The sequence below is a fragment of the Mixophyes fleayi genome, chromosome 4 (assembly GCF_038048845.1).
Source record: "Mixophyes fleayi isolate aMixFle1 chromosome 4, aMixFle1.hap1, whole genome shotgun sequence".
NCBI classification, from domain to species: Eukaryota; Metazoa; Chordata; class Amphibia; order Anura; family Limnodynastidae; genus Mixophyes; species Mixophyes fleayi.
The window spans coordinates 100,230,013-100,253,873 of NC_134405.1; the positions used below are offsets into that span (position 1 = coordinate 100,230,013).

The following is a 23,861-nucleotide window of genomic DNA, read 5'->3' on the forward strand; positions in this document are numbered from 1 at the left end:
CTGTGTTTTAAATTAAGGAACCAGACCTGAGAAGAGAACAGAGTGCAGAGGTTGCTGTGTTGGAGGGTCCACCTGTTGGTGTTGTTGGGTTCTGCTGGACTAGTGCTCACTCACGCTTCCTCAGCGCATCACCCCGTGTGATAGCTTGGAGGGCCTGCTGGAACAGGGAGACTTTGTATCGGATTCTTACCACACTGATAGAGGGGAAAAACATTGGGTCAGGCAGCTGGGACTCAAGGAACCAAGAGAAAGGTGACTGCAGTCCTTTGGAATAGAGAGGTGTAAGCTACAGATTGTGTGTTAAACCTTCCTGGCATTTGTTTAAAGTGTATTTTTATTCTGGTGTATTGTAAAATAATAAAAGTACCATTATATTTGAGAGCTGCTTTGCCTGAGTGATTGGTATTTCCTAAAAGGTACTGGGTATACTTCCCTGGTACAGTACAGCACCCCTGGGTAGCGGGTGGCCAGCCAGCGTGAAGTGAGTTTAGTTGGGCTACTTAAACCCAGTTTCTTCACAGTTACACCCATATTTCTCAAAGTTACTACAATAAAATTAGGTGAGCAATAAATGGGTAAAAGAGCTTTTGTGTCAAGGTGTCTTTTTCAAATACAGAACTTTATTGTGGTGTCTGCATACTTATTTCAGTGTATTTTTTTTACAGTTGCACTGACAGGTCCCAGGGCATGCTGGCGCTTGGAGTTCATGCCATGGGTATACTAGCACTTGTAGTTCTACAAACGCCAGCACACCCAAGCAGTTTATGGCAGTCAGGACTTGCTGGGAACTTTAGTGCACCAGCAAAAAAAACAAAACATTCTTCTCTTTATTACCCTATACCCATTCCACCAGGGTGTGAGTAAATCCCTAGTGCAGTCCTGGCCAATCTGTGCCTTTCCAGATGTTGCAAAACTACAAGTTCCAGCATAACTTGCCGCTATCGATTCTGTATCTACTGGCAAAGGATGCTGCGGCTTATAGTTTCACAACACCTGGAGAGCCACAATTTGACCAGGCCAGTACTAGTGCTTTCAGCATGGGGATAGTTTTTCCTAAGGTGGATGGGGGGACTCGCATCTTTTTGTGGGCCCTGGGGAATTCAGCCCCATGCTGAATGGGGTAGCGCTATGAGTGCTAGCTCTGGTAGGTGGGGGGCACATTGTTTTTTATATTTTTATTTACAACACTTGCAAGGTCCAGCACCCGGGGATGAGCACCCGCGCCTCCTTACAGGTGTATCTGTGGCTGTCTCAACCTCTACATAGGTAGCATGTATGTGAACATCCCTTTACTGGCCAACATTGAAATGCCCTTTTCCTTCGCTGTGCCACCACTCTAAGTTTAGAGACTAATAAGTGTTAGATGCATCGGAGGCTACTTAGTGACAGTTGTGCATTTATCGTGCGCATGTGCATTTGGGAAAAGAGTATTTTATCAAAATAAAATGGACTGAGCCATAACTAGAAATTTTAGTGCTCTGGGTGAGAAAGACCACTGGTGGGCCCCCCAAACTTGGTGGGAGTGGATGCTTTCTCCAAATGGCACGCACTGCTGGAGAAGTAGCCATCCTAATATGGTAGGTGTACATAACCCTTTACAAGCGCTTCACCATTCTCCAACCTGGTGCTGCTGTCTCCTGTTCTTGCAGCTTTGACTACCTGTTGAAGCCCTGACATTCAATCAAGGTACCCATGTTTAATTATCAGGAGTCCTTCCCTAGATTAAATTAATATTATTCACATTTTAAGGGAGAGGGAGGCTATCATAGACCAAGAGGAAGACAAAGGGAGTGCGTTGCATGCTGAGGGTATTAGAGGAATACTTACCTAAATAGCTGGAATATAGGCAGCTCTGAAATGCAGGAGAAGCTGGTGGATTGTCCAGGGGCAGAACGCCCCATGCTGAGTGCTTATGCATGCAGCTTGGTGGGCTGAAGAAGCGCAAAGTCGGAGGGCAGGCAACCTGGCCTAAGGAAGGAGTGTTCTGTGCTGCACCATACAGGTGCTCCTTAGTTCACCTTCACTCATGTTATGGTGGGCAGAGCGCCTCTGGAGCATGGTGCCCCCACCGCTCATACAGCATTCTGCTGGCCCTGGCTCTGTGGCAGCCCCAGATGTATACCTGGGGCTGTGCTTGGTCTAATGTCAGACCTTGTAAAAATATACATTTATACCTGATGCCCTGAATGTATGGTACTTCAGGTGTTTACAACCTCTATCTAAACATACTAACTTGTTTGTGTCTCCATCCTTTGTGAAACACTAAACAGCTGTACGCCCAACTATAAAATCTGACCCTGCCCTTTTATTGCCAGAGCCACCCAATGTTCCAATTATATATAAATAATGTACAACAAACTGACAGATATTTTACATATAAAAAAACATTTGTAACAAATGTCACATAAATGCCAGACATATGAATGGAGACAAATCATCCATGCTATGCAAGGTATTTTATAAGTCATCATAGCCGGGTACACCGCACCGCTCAGAGTTTCCTTCACTTCTAAATACTTTAGCTGCAGATTGCGCCAGGCAACGTGTGACAGTTTCTCATTTTGGAAAGAGCCTGTGTGAGCCTGCTCTCTTATAGGGTAAATGATGAAGGGGCGGGCGGACACACCCTGTGCTCTCTCTCAGGCACCGAGGAGTCTCCTTTACCTCTTCTGAAGTTGTATCAGCGTGTCCGCGTCCTCACTGCCCCCACTCTCACTTTCCCTCCCCTCCTTTCCATTGGGTGGAACCGAACCGGTCCAGATCGGACCCCGAAGCCATCTGAAGAACCATGTCCACCTCGGATGATGTGGACGGACTGCTCCGTCCTCACTATGGCTGTAAGTTATAGCTTTCATCCAGCAGATTGCAATCAACCCGTGCAGCTCTCTGCATTTATTTTATAGATGACATTGCAAAGTTGTGTGTGCGGGGTGTGTTGTGCGATCTCTAGGTTGGGCTGGGTTCTAAGGTTCGGGCTGTAATGAGCTGTGGATGAGGAGAGTGGGGAGTAGAAGCTGCTACAGGCGTTTCCTGCCACGGAGTTCTCCCTGCGGGGGAAGTGTCAGTGTGTGGTGTAGGGAGGGAGGCTGTGCTTTGCATCCTGAGTCAACTGCAAACGTAAATGCAACTATATTTTATATTCTGTTTCCTTGGGGCTGATGGGTGCTATCCATGTACTTGTCAAGCTTCAAAACTTTATTAAAGGTAAAAGAAGACTGTTTCCATGCATTGCTGGAGGTCTCACCCTAAGCATCTCCAGCTTTTTTTGAACTACAAGCCACAGCATGCCCTAATAGCTATAGGCTGTCAGGACATCCTGGGATTTGCAGTTACACAAGAGGTGTAGAGACATAGGTTGCCTCGGGTGTATTGTGCATCATGATACAAATATATCTTTCCAATAAACTACATGTTCATTATAAATGTCAACTTTGTGTGTTATTTGACATTTTACAGATAAGCTTCCTCCCCAATTATTTTAAAGTTCTTGCTTGTGTCCAAGGATTGACATTTCTCAATTCCTCAGCTGAACTATTCTGTAGATATAACAGGGGAATCTGTTTAGGAATGTTGATGCATTCTGCTTTTCAACTCTGGGTAGAATGAACTGTGTTTATAAAGTGTGTTTATATAGAGGACAAACATTGTCAGCTCTTCTATAGGTGAAGTATCAACATTTTCTGCAGCTACTTCCAGTTTTGTACAAAATATATAATTGTTCTAGACAAAATTGAGCTAGAGAGTGAAATGTAGTTAAATTTAGTAGGGGCCCACAGTCCCAGTTCTAACACATTATTATATATAGTAAACACATGTATACCACAATAAATACAATATAGGTGCTTAGGTGTGTTTTTGAGATATAGTGTGTGTGGAATTTTTACATACATACAGTGAATATGTGAAGAAAACAGAACCATTTCCCTGTGTGTCCAGCATGAAGAATTCCATTGAGATCCACTGAGCCTTAGGGCCCAGCTGTTGATCCATCTGTAACTTGAGCTGGCAACTGAAGCCTGCCTCTAAAAGAATGAATGGTGATAAACACCCCTTGTTCTTACCTGAGGTTGATAAAATATAGCTTGTTGGGCAATAGTGAAGTGCTGAAGTATTTAAGAATGCAAGGGAGATGATGAAACCGGATTATAGTCACACCCAGACTGTACAGGCTGAGTTGGTGAATATGGCTACACAGCCCTGCTGATAGATGCAAAACACAGTTTTCTAGTGGTCACAAGTGTTGGGATAGTGTGAAATGTATGATTCATGTTATAGATGGCTTTGAAGCCGGGCCTTCTTTCTCAATTTGATTACACAAATTCCAAGAATGACACAGAATTCTGTTTTAGTGCAGGAACAATTAAGGTGCCAGAAAAGATTGCTAATTATCTTAGAACCAAAAACACGCAATCTATTAGAGTGCAAGGGAAACAAATTGGGTAGTAAATATCTCCCTTGCCACCCCTAATACAGTCATTCCGTAGGCTAAGACATCTACATTATGGGTCTTCTCTCAGTTTAACCTGTGGTTCACTAATCGTTTAATACATCTCTTATTAGCTGGCTCCCTTTTCCTTTTGTGCCAGTTTTGTATTGGGTTTGTATGCAGCCTACTGCATATGTGTTACACTTCAGTTTTGTATAGCATCAGTCTGGAAATTTGGATATAATGCAGTGGGAGGGGCATCATTTCCATGTTTTTGGATGCCATAAAAATAATTTTTCGTAGCAATGCCTGTTGTGGCCCCTAAATTGCATCTGTTGCCTACTGACAGTGGAGACATCTTTGTTGTGGGCTTATTCATGAAAATGCAAATGATCAATGCACTAGCAGCAAGTGCCTCAGGGATGTCACATTTTAATGCATACCTATTTTCTGCTGTATTATGGATCATGAGGCCATTGTTTTCGACTGGATGCTTCTGCTCCCAATGCTATTACTGCTATACTTTCAGTAGCATCCAGCCTCATGAACAGACCCTTCCCTTACTACATCTTGCACATGATGGCTTATACACAGGATATCCTACAGCTGTAATTAATATTTACAATGGCCACTAAGACATTTTTTGATTTTCTCTTCCACCTCTAACTACAACTACATCCGACATGTGAAATTATAGTGTAACTTGGAGTTGAGATCTAATCAGAGACTGTATGAAGGTAATTAGATTTATATAGTACCCTAGGTTCTAAAACAAAAAACCAGCAGGTTGTGTGTTCGGTACAGTGGATTGCTTGTCCTCAGGAAGTCCTGTGTTAAAAATATGCAGCAATAGTATTTGCAACATATACAGAGCGACACACTTATGAGATGTATTCACTTATTATAGTAGCTATTTGTTTCATTGCTGAACAGACAAAGTACTATATCTCATGTACCAGAGGTTTTTATTTATCCAGCACTAGGGATTACTTTGGGGCTATATACATAGAATTATAATACTTGCACTAAGTACTAAGGGCTTTGGCTGGAACTGTGCAGGTTTTCAGGGAATACCTGTTTGATTCCATCTGGAAAATGGGTGTTCTAGTAATATATTGAGCCATTAATTATCCCAGCTATGTTAATTTATCCGGAAAATCTACATCGGTGGCATTACCAGGTTATAAAAGCGGCTCTACACAATATAGAAAATGTATAAATGTACATTGCCAACTATACTACATTAATAGAGGACACTATATACAGTGTACTGTTGATGTCCTAGTTTTTAGGCATTTGGCTGAGTATCAGAACTGTTCCTTAACATCATTTGCTGGCAGAAGTAAACGTTTCAAATGTTCAGTTCTTGTCGCCAAATGTTCATCTCACAGAGAACAACTTAAAAATTAAGATCACTCCCTCTTGTATGATGCAAACAGGAAACCACCCTCAAAGTGGAACTGAACCTAAAATATAAAGTCAGGGTTTAAAGTGGACACATAAGAAATGAGTATGCTGGTTTGTGATTAGATCAAATTCCCATCCAGCAACAACTGCAAATATACAACATGCATTTGAATCACTTTCAGTGCAATTAGGTAACATACTGTATATATGTTTCTTATTTGTCATTTTTAAGTGCCTGATATGGGAATCCTACTTGCGTCGATTAAGTCTTGGATTTTTGGTTACTGGTAGCCATGATGATGTTTCTTATGTTAGGTTTCACTAGAAATTTGTAGTCACATGGTCGTGTGTGATTAGTCACATGAAATGCATCCAATAAAAATTGCTCAGTAAAAAAAACCAATGGCAATATGTTCTTTAGATACACCAGTGAACAGGAAAAAACAAACAAAGCCAGGAATAAAACGACAAATAACTGAAGGGGTGGATGAGTTGAAAAAGATGGTGAAATGACAAACTCTATAATAAATAAACACTAAATATTTACTGATGAAAATTCAAATGGGCCAGCTACGTTACAGGGGATTGATGAATGATTCTTTACTATAAAAATAGATAATTCAGTGGTTCAGATGGTAAACATCCACAGTAAAAGATTCACAGATGATTATTTTTCATTTATTTTACCACGATATTACCCATTTGTCTCAAATGATTATTTGCACACAATTCCACGGGCAGAAAGATGATAATAATAATAATAATAATAATAATAATAAAAAATCTGATAGTGTATTTGTTTTTTTTGTGTATTTTTTAAAAAAAAGTAATGGGTAAAAAGTTTCTTTAAAATGCATTACTTCCTGCTAACCTCTGTTGTGACAGGTACCTTAATAATAGGATTATTGTACAATATGTTAGCAAAATATAGTTAACAATTACACAAGATGGCAACACTGCAAATCATGTTCACACAAGCAGAATAATGAAAACAACACTTTAATGTACTCTGTAATTTAGAATGAAACTCAGAATAATACAAATGAATCACTGTCTGATTTATTTGAGTTTTTTGCATCCTGCATTTAACAAAAGTGCTTTCTCTTCATTAAGATTAACAATTCACTTTAATTTCATATAAGGCATTGTTAAAGTGTACTTATTGCCTACACACCCTGGAGACGGCCGTATTATTATATATTGTTGTTCTCTTGGGTTGATGAAGCGGGATCACTAAAGTTGCTATATATGAATATAAGAGACAAACCTAGGTCTACAGGGAGACGCAACACTTTTGGGGCTGGGGGCGGACTTGTTACAGTTTGCAAAATAAATCATTATATACAACATAATTTTGTAAAACCTATAAATGGGGTTTTGTTAAAACTTATTTCTCCTTTGAAGCCATGATGTCATCTGTCAGTGTTGTCACAACTTCCTGCTGCCTTATAAGGAAATCTCTGGCTTGTGTGTCAAAATTATTCTTGTGTTCATGGTTTTCCAAGAACACGACCTGATGTGAATGAAAGCTTTGCTTTTGCACTGGGCTCTGTAGGAATCGCAAGCCACATTAGGTCTGCATTTTAGCAGCACTTAGGATTATAGGAGGTGTTCTGTGTATACACTTATCTTGGTACACTTACAGCTGTTGGTTTCTCACATGTTTATACTCAAGTCATTAGTATGAACTATTAATCTAGAATGGAATGAAGTGAATTCACAGGTGTGCAATATGTCTTAACAATACTTGACACTTAGACTCCCACAATCCTTTTCAGGTCATGATAAGCTTACAAAATAGAATCTCAGAAGTTATGCCATCATTTAAACAACCTTTTAAATTCAGCATTAGGATGCGGGTTGTATACATTTGTAAAGAATTAGCAACTGTTTTTAATCTGATTAGTAGCATCATTTCATACATTTATTATGTCCCTATTAAACAATTATAATTTATATACCTTATTCTGCTCAATTGACTTCTTCACGAATACTTGTGCTATATTAGTGACTCCCCAATTTTGGATATATATGCACAGTCGGAACTTGATAATATCAGTATTTTTTTTTTAACTACTGGTTTTGGATCTGAATTAGTACTTTTTTCACTACACCATTCTTTAAAAAAATGTTTATAAAAACATATATTAGTTAAAAAATAAGTTCATGTGTAACGATCTTATTCAAATTTTAAATATGCTTGTAATGTTAGCTAATGCACACACATTTCAGGAAAAAGCCATGTAAACTACCTTGTGAATATCACTTGCTTGGGGAAAATCCCATACATTTGTGCACAATGCAGCTTGACTTTTACTAGACAAATCTCTGCAAGCAGAATTTCAGTCGCTTGCTATTGGCTGGTGTCGATTCTATTGTCTGCTTTGAAAAAGCCTTAACAATTACATAAAAACAGAGAGATATACATTTATTAAAAAAAAACTTCTGTGCAACCAGCAAGATGAAAATTAATAAACTTTTTTTTTATTTTTAAACTAATATGGAGAAATGTATTGTAAACCAAACATTTTGCTGGGCAGTGCTATTAAATGATTAATATGCATAGGTGGGAATTCTGACCTGGAGTTTTCAATATAGGCAGGGATTGACATCAGTATAGTTGGTGTCCTTTGTGGAGATGGTGCTTATCATGACCGGTATTGAATCATTCAATACCAGCACCTTGCCCCATCTGCCAATATAATACGCTTCTAAAATCTCTGGTTTACAGTTTTCACCTATCCTAATAAGAAATCCTATATGATGGAGGTGAATACATTTACGGGTCGATGTATATGTGTTTAAAAAACCTTTATATTAAAGATATAATATCATACTTGCTGACTTTTAGATGGTCTCCTCCAGGAGTTGACGGAGGGGAGGTGGGGTGTGTGGACTGAGGGGGACAGGTCTTGGCGAATGGTGGTTTTTTTAGCCGCAGTGATGGAATTACGCAAACGTGTCATATTGCCATGTGCGCAGGGCTAAAATGACGTAATTCTCCGAGAATTGCGTCATAGCATCTCTAATCCCGCCCACTTCACTAGGAAGTGGGCAGATGCAAGAGGATGTCCAACTTGCCCGGGGGTCCGGGTGACTTACCTGAAATCTGGGAGTCTCCCGGACATTGAGGGAGAGATGACAAGTATGTATAATATTCCTTCTCATGTATGAATGAAAATAACAAATAATATTTTTTAAAATAGCTCACAACATCATAAGATATATGCAGGATTAATGAAGGAAACGCCCATCAACTTAAGAAGGGAATCTTCAATCGGCCAACCAGAATTGGATACCTAGTGCTGCTGACCACCCTCATAATCCTCATCGTGTAGTTGCACCAGCCCTCAGACACTTGCTACTGAACGGTGTATATGCATCTCCATGCCCTAGTTATGTGAAATGACCTTTACTGTACTCGTTCTACGTTGTACGCCCCTTACCTCCCCAATCCGGTCTCTCCATGCATAAGGAAACACGAGTACCAAATCTGCATTCAGACATAAACGTACACTTTTATTTTCTGACCATACACAGTACAAATTTGGGTGTTTCATTCTAACCAAATGGGCATACACCCAACTCCGCATGAGCCCGTTAGGATAGAAGAGAGGCTTTATTGTTAAAAAAATAAATTAAAAATAAAAATGATTCTAGCTTAATGAAGTGCATTGTTTGCCACAAGTGTGTATGGCTATACGCTGTAACGGAAGCCTTGCATGTTGTCCTCCAATCCCAAACATATAGTGAAACTGAGCTCTTAGTAAATTTCCCATGTGTCTGTGCACACTGCTGGTTATTTTAATCAGGAAACAAGTGAACTTTATTTTCACTCCATTTGTCATTTCAGTATCCACCATTGACCTCAGTGAATTTGACTTGCGCTGAATACAAAAGTTGGAGAAAGCAGCTTCTAAAAACTGCACTCTAATGTGACTTTGGAATTATGGATTTCTATGTGGTCCTCCCCTCCCATTTACATGTGACTGCAATAAAACTGCTAGTTCACACTGCATATTGATCCCATGAGCCCTTAGAGTTTCACTACCTGGCCGTTTTTGTTCTTTTGTATACACACACGTACAAAATAATTATAGTTCCAGTGTCAGTGCGTAGTGTGGACAGATTGCATACGGTAAATGTAGCAAGTGTGCATTGTAAATTTGTACACACATTCAATAACTGCCTGTATTTCAACTCATTACAGAAAATTTATCAAAACTCATAACTGGGTAACAACATGCACCAATCTATAGGGCTGTGCTTATTGAGGCAGCTGTCTCTGGTAATTAGATTTGGGGAACAGCAATTAATCTTGTTGGTAAATCTGAAAATACTTAAAAATAACAATATTTGTCTTAAAGTATGTATGCCTTATAGACCCATATACAAATAGTTAGACTAGTTTGTATTCGCACAGAGATGGGTACCATTTCTGTTGCCATCTGAGGTAGCAGAATGGCTAGGAGCACCCCTTGGGTAAACACAAACAGCACAGGAATTTGCTGACATATTCAACATCAGGGGGTAAATGTATCAATGTCCGGATTCTTCAACTCCGGCGAGATCGGCGTCTTCAGCGCTTAAATTTAAAGCGGCGCTGCCTTGTAAATTCCCTTTACAAGGCAGCGCCGCTTTAAATTTAAGCGCTGAAGACGCCGATCTCGCCGGAGTTGAAGAATCCGGACATTGATACATTTACCCCCAGGTTTTAGTTCCCCTTTACATTAGAAATGGCACTGTTTTTAAAAGAAAGAGAGGAACTGTACTGGAGCAGTCCACATTCTCACTCCAGTAAAGTATTTTAAGAAGGAGAGCCAAACTCCCAGTTCTCCTTCACTTCCTCAGATAGCGGCAGCCTAGAGTGGGGTCTCATGAACCTGGTTATGGCAAGCTGCAGTTTCCTACAAAATATTTTGCTCATGGGTACAACCCGACGGGCAAAATTGAGGAATCCCAGCAAAGATTGGACTTGACGTAAAGGAAATTTGCGTGCGCCTAGAATGAGCCTATTCAAGGATTCAATTTTGGTTATTTTTTTCCTGGGCAGTCGACAGTAACCTGCCATTGTGTTGATCTCGATGCTAAACAGGTGGATGGATGGGCATTCCGTTTTATCGTGTGCCACCGGGACGCCAAGCAACGTGAAAATCGCATTTTTGTCGGACTCCGCATGGCTTATAAACAAGAATTAATACCAAAATACAAATAAATAAAATTTTGTTAGGGCGCTCCACTAAGATATGCAGCCGAATATGATGAGAGAATATCCACTAATATTCCAATATAGATATATATACAAAAGATTCATACATACAGTAGCGCTTCTTTTTCAGCACGCAGGCAGCAGATCACAAAGCAATGTGTTCTTCAATGGGTATAACTGGACATATGCCAACAACCCTAAAGAGGACTCATGATTCCAGTAAAACAGAGAAACATAACATAGTGTACTATAGCCACAGAAGAGTTCTAATGCAGAGTGACTTCCACCACCATGCGAGATATTTTCCTCAATCTTCCACCTTAAAACACCAGTATTTTTGAGAACAAACTCAGTAATCCAAATAGAAGGAAACCCCTTGTGGATGTATGCTTACTCAACACAAGAGGTATAAACGCATCCTCAGGATAATATCTGGATCATTCTTTAATGCAGCCTATTGGTCCTTACTCCAAAATATACTCCATGGGCCTGAGTCATTAAGGAGAGTAAAGCATAAAAAAGGAGTAACATTTGCACCTGGGCTAAACCATGTTGTATTGGAGGGGGAGGTAAATTTAAAATGTGAGGCAGATTTATAGTTTGGGTAGGGCATGTCCTAGATCAACTTTATATTTCAATGTAATAATAAAGCTAGCAAGTATTTGTGTGCTAGATGAAAAAACAGCCAGTATTTAACTTATGTACAAAATAATAAACTGATTTGCACCCCTTACATTGTAACATGGTTTGTCCCAGAGAACATTTACTCCTTTGCTTGCCTTAATGACTCAGGCCCCATATGTACATATAAATTACATAAATATAACCCATATCATTGTTACTCAGTGTAAAGTTTGTGGTATTCAACTGAGGAGCCTCCTTTCGTATTCTTTACACCGCCTTTGGAGGCAGATTGCCCAAAGCCGCTTAAATTGCTGTAGTAAATGTCCAAACAAAACAGAAAAAAAATGTTTCAATTTGTTGAACCTTAAAAATAGTTATGTTTCCAGTGACATCAGTCAATTAAATTTTATATACCTTTGGCAGTGGAGTCCTGTGTCATGAAAACTCAGCTGCTGGGTTCAGGTTATACTGCTATGCACCACCAATTAGACCTTCACAAAGGCTCTTTGGTTAGATTTTACAAATAAGTGTACTTTAGCATGGACGAGTTTTAACAGTGGTCTCTAGGTAAAATGGGATTCACATATAAATTGTGTGGCCACATATATGCAATTTGTTGGTCACCATTGTCATTTAAAGGATAACAAACCTAAATAGCTGCTAAAATTACAATGTGTGGGCACATTAAGACATAGTAGGTGTGTACCTGTAGAATTTGCATAACATGTAATAGCTGTGTGTCTGTGGGCTGAATTTAGCATAAGGCGGAAGATGTGTGTGTGTGTGTGTCTGTGGGCTGGATTTAGCGGAAGTTGTGTGTGTGTCTGTGGGCTGGATTTAGCATAAGGCGGAAGGTGTGTGTGTGTGTGTGTGTCTGTGGGCTGGATTTAGCATAAGGCGGAAGGTGTGTGTGTGTGTCTGTGGGCTGGATTTAGCATAAGGCGGAAGGTGTGTGTGTGTGTGTCTGTGGGCTGGATTTAGCGGAAGTTGTGTGTGTCTCTGTGGGCTGGATTTAGCATAAGGCGGAAGGTGTGTGTGTGTGTCTGTGGGCTGGGTTTTAATAATGGGCATAATATGTAGACGGTTTGTCTCCATTGATTGGATTTTGCATAAGACATAGAAGGTGTGTGTTCCTATGCTGGATTTAGCATAAGGCAGATGCTGAATTTGAGGGGTGAATTTAGCATTAGGGGTGAGGGGTGTGTGAGGGTGTCAGAAGCTGAGACAGGTTAGTTTGGACATAATCTCTTACCTTGTGTGAGAAAACAATCTTAATTTTCTTAACATTTTGTGAATTATAGGCAGAATTCCTATTTTTCATGTCCTTGGGAACAGGAACATTTATGCAAATGTTAAATGGACAATAACAAATAAGAAGTATATCATGCTTTCAGCGCAGCATCTGTTAAAAGTTAATTCACTGGAAAGCTAAACTTGTATTCTGTTGTAAACTTGCTTGTTTCATGCATGACTGGGCAGCTATGTAAGGTCATGTTGACTTATGTAAGCTTGTTAAAAAAGATGTATTGCACACACATACATTGCACATGTATACCTGCCATTCCTCCATTAATCTGTACTTGTGATACGGTACTTGTCATCAGTTGTTTGCCTATAGGGATTCTTTTTAAACCGCTCAACTCTATTTTAGTCACAAACACTGCATGAAATTCAAATTTCACTCACTATAAGCTTTAGTCATCAAAGCAGATCAAATACAGCTGATTGTCTATAAGCTTTGAACAGCATGAGTGACATTTATAAAATCTCCAACCCTACAGATTTAGTAATCTATCCCATGAGAGCCCCACAGGCAATCTCAGACCCCTCAAAGCTTTTTCCGAGAAAACTTCTACAAAGCAAAGAAGGCTAGTTATTAGTGTAATTTAACTAGGAAAATGTCAGTTTAGATTTGAGGCCTTTTGGAGCAAAGACAAAGTATTCAAAAAATCATGTTACTCTTTTCAACACAAAGTTAGGAACATCAGGGCTGCGTCTGGAAATACTGGGTTGTCCCCCCACCTTCAATGCCCCTGCTCTGCTCTCTTGAGTCCGTACATGTGCAATAGGAGCATGTGCATGACCAGGGGAGGGCTGGCAAGCTTTAGCCCGGGGGGCAAGACTCAATTCAGCAGCCTATTTTAAATAAAAAAATATGCAGGTGACCCAGCCCAGGTTAGCCCACTATGGGACCGGCCCAAGGGGCAGATGCCCCCCTGCCCCCCAGGCCAGCCTGCCCCTATGCATGACCGTGCATGCTTAGAAGAAGCTTCCGCTCTGCTCTTTTGATAGCAGCGATGGAGGCCTGGGAGATTAGAGTGGATCCCAGGTATTGCTATGGAGTCCAGCTATGCAATGTTCCGCCTGTGTTTCAACATGTAGTAGTTGAGGGATGTGAATCCTCTGGAAGCATTAAGACCAATTAAATTGCTTCAGCTTCACACTCCTGGCTCTCTCAGACCTCCTGTATTAAGTAGAACTGTGAATGGAGAAAACTGCTCCAGGCTTGGGAGTTCACTAGTCAATGCATGGATTTTGGCAACTATTTCCAGGCCTCACCCATCGGCACTATGCATGACATCATTTTTCATAGTCACCCAATCGCAAGACCTAGTTGTGACTCCTTGTTGCACACTTCTTTTAAGTTTTGGGGGAGGAGGGTGGTTCAAATTAATGTGTTAGTAAGAATAAGAAATATGTGTCATTGCAGTCAGTAGTAAAACAGTAACTTTAGATTTCTCTTCTAAAAGGTTTTTAGTGAAGGCTTTTGCTGGTGTACATAGGACAGATTGGGGATAGGAATCAATATACCATACTGTTCTGGGTTTGTGGTCTGCGTGTTCTAGTTTTGTGCCCGAGGAATTAGCAGTTTCAAAGATTTATGATCACAAAGGCTCTCATAAACTTTTCAAGCTTGATGGCTGACCGCTGACCCATAGTCCATAGAGATAATTAACAGCAATATTTAATATAAATTCACATTATTCGCTCCAACTTTATTATAGGTTAAAATAATCTCCCGTAAGGTTCCCCCTCCCCATGTTAAAAGAGCTTACAAAGTACCACCCCTTACCATAGCCATAAGCCTGCAGTTTAGTATCTCTGAATAATTGTCCAAGTCCTGCATAGTCCATCTCTCCACTATCCTCTCTGAGCAAAATGATCTAGAATGCCGGGAAAAGTTAGGGAAATCTCTGAGCCAGGCTTACATCATTGGGCTGATTACAAAAGGTGTTTAGGAAACAGGTGTTGGCAATATTTGTTTATACTATAAGGACTAGTATATAAGCTATCTGTCTCTACTTTTTTTTTTTATTTCTTTTTTCGTGTTTTTTTTCTTCTCTCTGTCTCTCTCTCCCAAAATGTTTCCTGTTCTTGTCTCTCCAATCCTATATTTTGCTGGTGAGCCCCACAGTACACTAAATTATTTGAATGTTTCGGCACCATTATGTAGCCCTTATCAAGAGGACACCCTAATACTAGAGCTAAAATCTTTAGAATATGCTCTCCCCCCCCCCCCCCCCCACCACCAATAGTATTTATTGAAAGCAATAGAAAAAGACATCTGTCTAGAAAAATGGTTTAGTCTGTAACTAATATAAAAAAATGGATACAAACGAGAGCTGGTGATGCAGATTTTACTAACCATATGGGGATGGGAAGGAGAGTGATGGTCTAAAGCAGGCCTGTCCAACCTGCGGCCCTCCAGGTGTTGTGAAACTACAAGCCCCAGCATGCTTTGCTGGTAGACAACCAGTTGATAGCTAGAAGGGCATGCTGGGGCTTGTAGTTTCACAAACACCTGGAGGACTGCAGGTTGGATAGGCCTGGTCTAAAGGGTTTGGGGGTAAGACTGAAGGAGTGTAGGAGGGGTGGGGGAGGGTAGGCCACATGAATGGGGGCATAGAGTTGAGAGCAGGAGAACATTAGAATATTTTTTTTAAAGTATTGTTAAATCTGATTGTGTCTGCATTCGATGAATTTATTCTTGGAATCCTAGTAGTTCTCTTCTGCCTCTGCTCTTGAAGTTTCTGTGAAGGTCTTGGAGGCCACTTCATGAATATTAAGAATAAATACTAATCCCTCTTGTGTATTGTAGTCCATTTTCAAAGGAGTGATTTTACCAATATCATTAGGCAACGCCCAGTTCATGTTTAAGCTCTACATACTTTGAGTGTAACATTATACTGTTGAAGTCAAGGTAACTCTCAAGTTAAATCCACAATGTTAGATTACGTGCTAGAAACAACCTGCTGGGTTTTTTGCATACAGGGACAGTGATACATGTTGAAAACTGGCTTACATATCGCGGTAGCCGTGTTATCAGTGGTGTTAAGCCTTCAATGTATAGGGCAACGCAGAAAAAAAAGCCCTGTCCCCTTTATCGCAGGTAATACCGCTCTTCTCCTTTTTGAGAAATGGACCCCTTAGTCATTACCCCACTAACTTTTGATGTTTGCATATAATTATTCAAACTAAGTATGATTGTTCCCAAAGGAAAAATAACCACCAATTCATGAGCACAGCTTTCTAGGGCTACCTATTGGCTTCAGTGATTGTATATCTTGATTTACTGTTGTCAGAATTTTTTTTTTTAAAAAAAAACCCCAAAACTATTCCTATTCTTACAGCATCACTGTAGTACTATAGGAGCCCATCCAGGCCAGCCCTTGATGTAAGATTGTGTAGAAATGTCTAATATACTAGTTCACATGACAAGATGAGATGCATTGGGCAACAACAATATGTAAGACCGTTTATCAGACCTCTCTGATGCCCTGTATGCTGTGCACTGGACCTTTTGATGTCATTGTACGATGCAAATGCTCCCTCTAATGTCCATTATACAATGCACTGCCTCATTCTGATGTCCATTCTAAAATTCAAAACAATCTCTGATGATATATTACCCACTCCTCTCATTACTTTTGGCCCCTTTCGGTGAGAAGGTGATACAGTATGAGCAAGGGACAAGCAAAGTGTCATTGCCTACAGGACTTCTTTTAGAAAAAGCAAGCAACTCTGTCAACAACAGGATTGCCTGCTTTGACCAATGGACTTCAGCAGCGAAGTACAGTAAACTTAAGTGAACTGCAATTGGCTTCTGGGGGTAAATGTATCAGGCTGAAAGTTTCTGGCAGGTTTGAAATGTGGAGGTGTTGTCTATAGCAACCAATCAGATTCTAGCTGTCATTTTGTAAAATGTACTAAATAAAAGCTTGAATCTGATTGGTTGCTATAGGCAACACTTACAGTTTTCAAACCCGCCGGAAACTCGCAGCTAGATACATTTACCCCCTGGAGTTCATTGAGGAAATGCAGTGAGAACTGTTATTGGTTGTTGCAGATATTTATTTTCCGCTAAGTTTTTTTTGCACCTAAAACAGACAGAAAAATAGGCAACCATCAGAGGTTCTCAACTATCTCAAATGCTCACCCTCAGAGCCGGATTTAGACCACATGGGGCCCTAGGCAATATACTGGTTTGGGGCCCCCTCCCTGAAAAAATCCATAGCACTATAGTTTTTTAGCATAACATATACCCCTATTCAGGGGCTGGCTGGAAGACTTTAGCCCGGGGGTGCAAGCACATAGCACTGGCCCATAAGTAGTGGCCCATTTTTAAAGGTTGGTCTCACTGCTAGCCCTGGGAGGGCCCTCTGGGGACCGCTGGGCCCTAGGCAATTGCCTAGGTTGACTAATGGTAAATCCGGCCCTGCTCACCCTGCACATAATACAGTGGAGAGCTTGTGATATGTACTCACTTGTATGTGCTATTAACACTGCCGCTGACATCTAGCCCATAGGTAAGTGCTGATCACTGTTCCTCCTGTAAGTTCTGAAAATAAGTGTTGAAAACTGATGCTGGGAAACGTCCAGCAGATTCACAGTGTAGCACTTCAGGAAAGAGCTCATTGTATTAACATCCCTTTCGTTTCCATAGGGCACAGCTTAAAGGGAACAGTAATGCAAACATTTCTATGCCCATGAGCTGGATCCTCCCATAATCTTCTGTTTGGTGTTATCTGTTTTGAATTTTATAGTAGTATTATAGCTGACAAGCTGCTTTTGTGTTTCTCCTACTTTATCATGTCAGTAGATTTGGTTAAAGATCCAATGGAAACGGTGCAACTCGCCTTCGGATATTGAAGGTGAAGGATAAACTAATGAGTCCTTTACAGTTTACATAGCATGAATAGGTCACCTTGTTACTGCAAATAACAGTTCCTTTGTGTTTGTCTAATATCTTAGCTACATTACTGTTGGAGGACTGCACATGCAGCGTTCTCCCTGATAACCTGGATTTACACTAACACAGCCTGCATTCCTCTTAAATCCTTTCATTCCTATGGACCATTCACACTAATGAAATGTTTTAGAATGTTCCTTCCATCTTAATGTAAAATGCTTATTTAGCAGAGACTTCCCAGTATTATGATAGACTGGAGATTCCAGCAAGTAAAGAAGAATGCTGTGTTTTAATAATATCTGAAAAACTAGCCTTTGTCATGTGTTTTATTTTTGGTGTAATTTTGTGACCCTAGGCATACCTTTTGCCTGAGCTTCTGTGAATCAGAGGATGCCAAGGGCAGTGTGTCATTGAGGGCAGAATTGACCATTCGTGACAGCTGTGAATGCTATCGGGAAGACTGAGGAATTCATCATACAATGGAGTGTTACATAGTGGTGTTAGGCAATTTTGCACAAAATTCTACCAGGTCTGCTGTTTAAAACTGCATACCCCTATTTAAAAGATTTTACTAATGTGAACTTTCCTCTAGCTAGAGCCTCCGTGGCTACTACATGCATTTTGTTCAACACTTCTTTAAAAGGGAGGGGTGGACCAGTAGCAATCTCTTGATTGTGTCCTATGAATTTCCTCCCAGTTTTTAGCTGGGGCTGTAAAAGGAGCAGAGGAGACCCAGGGAAAAAAAAAAGCGGAGGAGGGGTGTATGTTATCAAAATCATTTCCAGATTGGAGTTAAGCTTTTTTAAAAAAAGTAGTAGGCCAGCGAAAGAAATAAATAGAATTTATATATAGCTCCTTTTTGTTCTACCTACACATTTATTGTGGGGTTTATGTAATTTTCTCAGCCCCTTTCCTTCACAGTGTCCATTATTCACTTTATAGGTGTTTTCCCAAAAGTAAATTGTATGGCACAATGTGTATGTTTGTGTGGTAGAGACTATACTTCCCCCGGGGCAGGGACTGATGTGGATGATTCACTATTTTCTGGAAGTCATTGCATAATATGTTGGCACTAAAAGGTTAATAGTGATAAAATTAGACTTTTATTTTGATGCAGTTTTCTCTCTTTTGTACATAACTATATTTACTATGTCAGAGTTTAAGGGGCATATTCAACATAGAGAGAAAAGCCCTATGGCTGGAGAAAACCAAAGTCTGACCTTTCAGTTCCACTGCTCATGTGTGATCCGGCTTGCCAGGTCACATATGCGCCTATCCCCTCAGACTGACCTGGCTAAGTGGTAAGTTAACTCTTGCCGCGCCGCACCAGTATCACAAAGGAAGATGAGTAATTCTCAGTTGCCTCAGTCATATTTTATTGATAAATTGTGATTACGGCAATAAAAAAAAAAAATCAACCTTCTCGCTGTGTTATAATAAAGAGACACCTTTGTTTTTCTATGACCTCTAAATCCAGGAGCTTATAATACGTAAGTCCAAATGGAAACAAATAAAGCTGCTTGTATTAGTTGATCCCCATATACAGGTGGGTGTTACCTTCACTAACCACAGTGTAGCAGTGCAATGTACAGTCTATGGGCCCGAGTCGTTAAGGAGAGCAAAGCAGAAAAAAAAAAAGAGTAACTTTGCACCGTAGCGAAACCATGTTGGATGGGAGGGGGAGGTAAATTTCAAATGTTGGGTCAGATTTATAGTTGGGATATGGCATGTCCTAGATCAACTTTAAATGTCAATGTAAAAATAAAGCTATCAAGTATGTGTGTGCTACGTGACACAACAGCCAGTATTTTCCTTACATGCAAATTAATAAACTCATTTGCACCCCTTGCATTGTAACATGGTATGTCCAGGAGAAAACCTACTCCTTTTTTTTGCCTTGCTTTCCTTAATGACTCGGGCTCTATAGCACAGCTCACACTCATACTAATAAGTATGCAAATATGCAGAGAATCGAGGTTCTTATGTGGAGAATAGCAGTTTCCCACATACCTGCATAGTGAGCATCTATGGTAATATAACTAATATAACACACAGGCATGGGTTCCCACTGTAAATAAGGCATGTTAATCATATGCACTACATGGACCACGTAATGACATTATATCTTTTTCAGCTGTGCTGCAAGTAACCAGCGGTTCCTTGTCACTGGAGGGCTTAATGTATTGCAATGTATAGGTGTGTTAATGATAGACTGTAAAGCACGTATTACCAGTTCACTAAGTAGGATCATTAAAATCCCAGTAGAGAGGTGGTGGGAGTTGAAAACATGAAAGACTCCTGTACCAAGGCACGTCTATGACATAAATGCTTTTTAAGTATCCTCCTTTGTCAATGTATCTAGCAGTTCCCTGTCACTAGAGCACCTATACACAATTCAACACAATTAGTAATGCAATGACAAAAAAACCACAAGACACTTGCTTCTGTGTGCTTCAAATCACAGAAAAACTGTGTATGGAAAGCTACAAATCCCAAGCGTTCCGGATAATAGGTCCCATATCTGTATATATGTGAGGCACGCTGGTTAGCATTTCTGATTAGCAGAACTCTGGGTCTTGGGGTTCAATCTAAAGAGGATGTTATCCATTGAATTTTTTCCCCTCGCTTCCACCTCCAAGTCGTCTGGTTTCTTCATAAGTTCCAAAAACTGAATAATAGCTTATTTGGTTTCTAACTAAAATCGATAGGTAGATATGTGTGTGTGTGAGCCTGTGTGAGTGCACACGCCAGTGGGAATCAAGGAGGGACAACACTACTCCTTTACGAGGAAAAAGTTCTCCCTTTAGAAGCTACATATCATATCAAATGTTGATGCATAATAATTAATATAAGTGATGTATGCAGTGCGCAACATTTGTGCAGTACCACTTCTGTGGTGACTTCTGACTGCAGTGCTTATCACATAGGTGTAATTCCTGCAATCTTCTTTCTACAGCTGTGCTGGACGATGAACGGCTTACAGCAGAGGAGATGGATGAAAGGAGGCGTCAAAACGTGGCTTATGAATACTTGTGTCATTTGGAGGAAGCAAAGAGGTAAACTACTAATATTCAAATATCATCATAACTGTCATCATTAATAATTTTTTAGACATCCTCTTATCCAGGTCATGTGAATGCACACAAAGGGATAATAAAATTTATACAGACATAAAAGTATTACACCCCAACATGCTATGACCACGCCATAGTAACAAAACAATGTTATTGTACTTTATATACTGACTTTCCACTGCTGTTTAAAAATAATTGTGATTGCATGTTTCATATCTCTTTCGCGAACTGCACATCCTATTACACATCCTATACTGTGTCTGCATGGTAAACTACTTTAGGTTTGTACCAAAGCACCTTGATGGTCTCTGTTTGTGGGAGCAGGGCTGCAATCAGAAACTGGGCCCAGTACAATTGATCTGACATCACCCCTCCCTCTATGGAGTACATGCCCACTGCCCTCTACACAACACATGCCCCTCCCTCAGTACATACCATCATTTAACGTGCCTTGTTCCTGACACGATGCGGCGGTCCCAGACACTAATAGACTGGGAGCACGTACACAACATTTCTGTTAGCATTTCTACTGTCCTTCTAGCAGAGGTTACTAGGAGCTTACTATACGCAACTGCAAATATGTTAAAAATAAAAGATAGAAATACATGTGATATTCTCCATCTTATTATAGGGAAAATGTAATTGTCTGTTTATTTGACCATTTGAGATTAGATCTAGGCAGTCATATGGGTATCATCCTGACCCAACAGGCATAGACAAATTGAAATGATAATTGTAAAATTCAATACAACTATGGCTTTACATTCTAAACATTTGCTGGGCATATTTGTGTCTGCTGTATCATATTAATGTCTGTGTAAGTTACGGAGTTGGAAGTGTGGAATGTTGGGTCAGCATTGTCCTGAGACCTCTCACAGCTTACTAGACATATGTAGACCCTTACATACAACTGTACCACACACATGCTGGCTGTAAGGCATGCGGTATATGTTCCACTTGAATTAGGAGACCTCTACAATAGGTGCAGTGTAAATGAAATATTTGAGGATGAAGTGTAGCTGTTGGTATATTTCTATGCATATTTGGACTGTGAAGCATTATCACCATATATCAATAAATGCTCTTAGTGCTGGTCTGTCTTTGACGAGAAATAAAGGCTGATATTCCATGTGATGATGACAGATGCAGTCATGTGTATAGTTGCTCAAGGGTGCAGTGCTGGCTCTTGTTTTTGCAAAAACATGATTCATCACAGTGCTGCTGCTGACTTTACTGTAAAGAGCTTTATTCATATTTGAGGGAGACCCTTTGCATGTAACTTTTGATGGTTTCTTAAGGGAAATAGAAAATGCCTACACCCATTCTAACAAATGGAGTATTACAAGCCACTTTGGGCCAGCAAAACATCACATGCCCAGTGTTAAATATTAATTTGAATCCCGTTTCTACCCTCTGGGTAAACTAGTGCTATTTAATGTGTAACGGTACAGATGCATTTTAAACGAGGAGTTCCTAATTGTGTTTTTTTTAAAAACTAGAAATAACCCTACTATTCAGCATTAGTAAAGCATTCATCCCAACTATACTTGAGAAGGTATTTTCTTTCCTTTAAAGGAAAGACTCCAGCTAAAATGTATTTTTACCCAACTAGCAGAACTATGGGAGCCCGTGCACCCTAGAGTTGGAAGTACAAACACTATAAGGCGAGTCACACCGTATTTTGTAAACTTATCCTAAATAGATCAGAAGTGCAGTTCCCTTTTACATATAAGCAATCTGACTTTATTGGCTTCTAAATCAAATGCCCGCTGTAGAATCTAATCTACTGTTTCCTCATATCTGTGTACCAATCTCTTCCAGAACCTTACTTTATGCAGTGCAGGTGCAGATGATGAAGAAAGCTTGAGTTTTATTTTCTGACTGCTCATATGAAGCCTGTTAAGAGGAAGTCTTAGCATTGTGATGCTAGGACAAAGTGACATTGACAGGAAGTGACTCACCTCCTACAGCTGCCGCTGGTGTCTCGCTGTTTGTTATTTGTTGCTTAGAGACAAACCTGGAGAATAGTGTGGTTTAGCATTAAACATGGTTAACTGTTAAATTGTAATACACAAAGTACAAACCATGCATGATGCCCTGTGCACTGTTAGGATAGTTGTGTAAGTGCTAGCAGCACTTACACCTCTGCAATCCAAAGGAGGACATTTATGAAAATTGTGGCATAGTTAACTGTGAAAAAAGGTGTTGTAACCTGCAGCAACCAGATTGTGTCATTTTACTAGTACAGCTTTATAATTGGAAGGAAGTATCTGAGTATCTGGTTTGGTACCGTGTATTACAGTTCGGCTAATCACACTTATATATGAACCATTATTCATAAATATTGACTATATAGTCTATTTCTAAAGGTGAACACACAAGTTGCAATATCGCCACCAGCAATTTGGCATATGGTTCCAAAACAGTTTATAAGTCTGATAAGAATTAGACTGGCATTTCTTTGATCATTACCTGACATGTTGGTAAATGCAGTTGGAAAATGACTATTGACCTGTGCTTGTGGTCATCTACTGACCTCTTCAACAGACCCCAGTGATACCGGACCACGTGGTGGTCCTGTTGCTTGGCATGGATTGGCCCATGTGTGCCTGAAGTAACTTATACTTATAAATGGAATATATTTTACATTTTTATTGTTGTACAGATTCTACTAAGACCCATCCCAGTTGTGTGCATAAGAAAACACAGACAGAAGAGAAGGAGCCTACAGTAATATAACACAAAGCACTGAAGAGTATGCAGTGTTCTTGATTCTCAGTTGGGAAAACCGTTTTGTAGACAAAAAATTCTTATTAACATGACCGTTACAAAGAGGGAAGTGGGTAAAGTGGATGGGTGTGGCTAAGAATATAGTTTCTGTACAGGACGTATGCAAATGGTTGCCAAAGGCCTTTTTTACAGCACCTTGAA

General features: G+C 40.1%; 1 protein-coding gene across 1 annotated transcript in view; it reads left to right on the forward strand.

Annotated features, from left to right (window-relative positions):
* Positions 1-2,632: 2,632 nt before the first annotated feature.
* IQGAP1 (IQ motif containing GTPase activating protein 1) overlaps positions 2,633-23,861 on the forward strand; it is a 103,101-nt gene continuing 81,872 nt past the window's right edge. The window contains exons 1-2 of the mRNA XM_075207885.1: positions 2,633-2,837; positions 20,813-20,912. Of these exons, the coding sequence (XP_075063986.1) occupies positions 2,789-2,837; positions 20,813-20,912 (149 nt within the window). The 5' untranslated portion in view covers positions 2,633-2,788. The remainder of the gene's footprint in view (positions 2,838-20,812; positions 20,913-23,861) is intronic.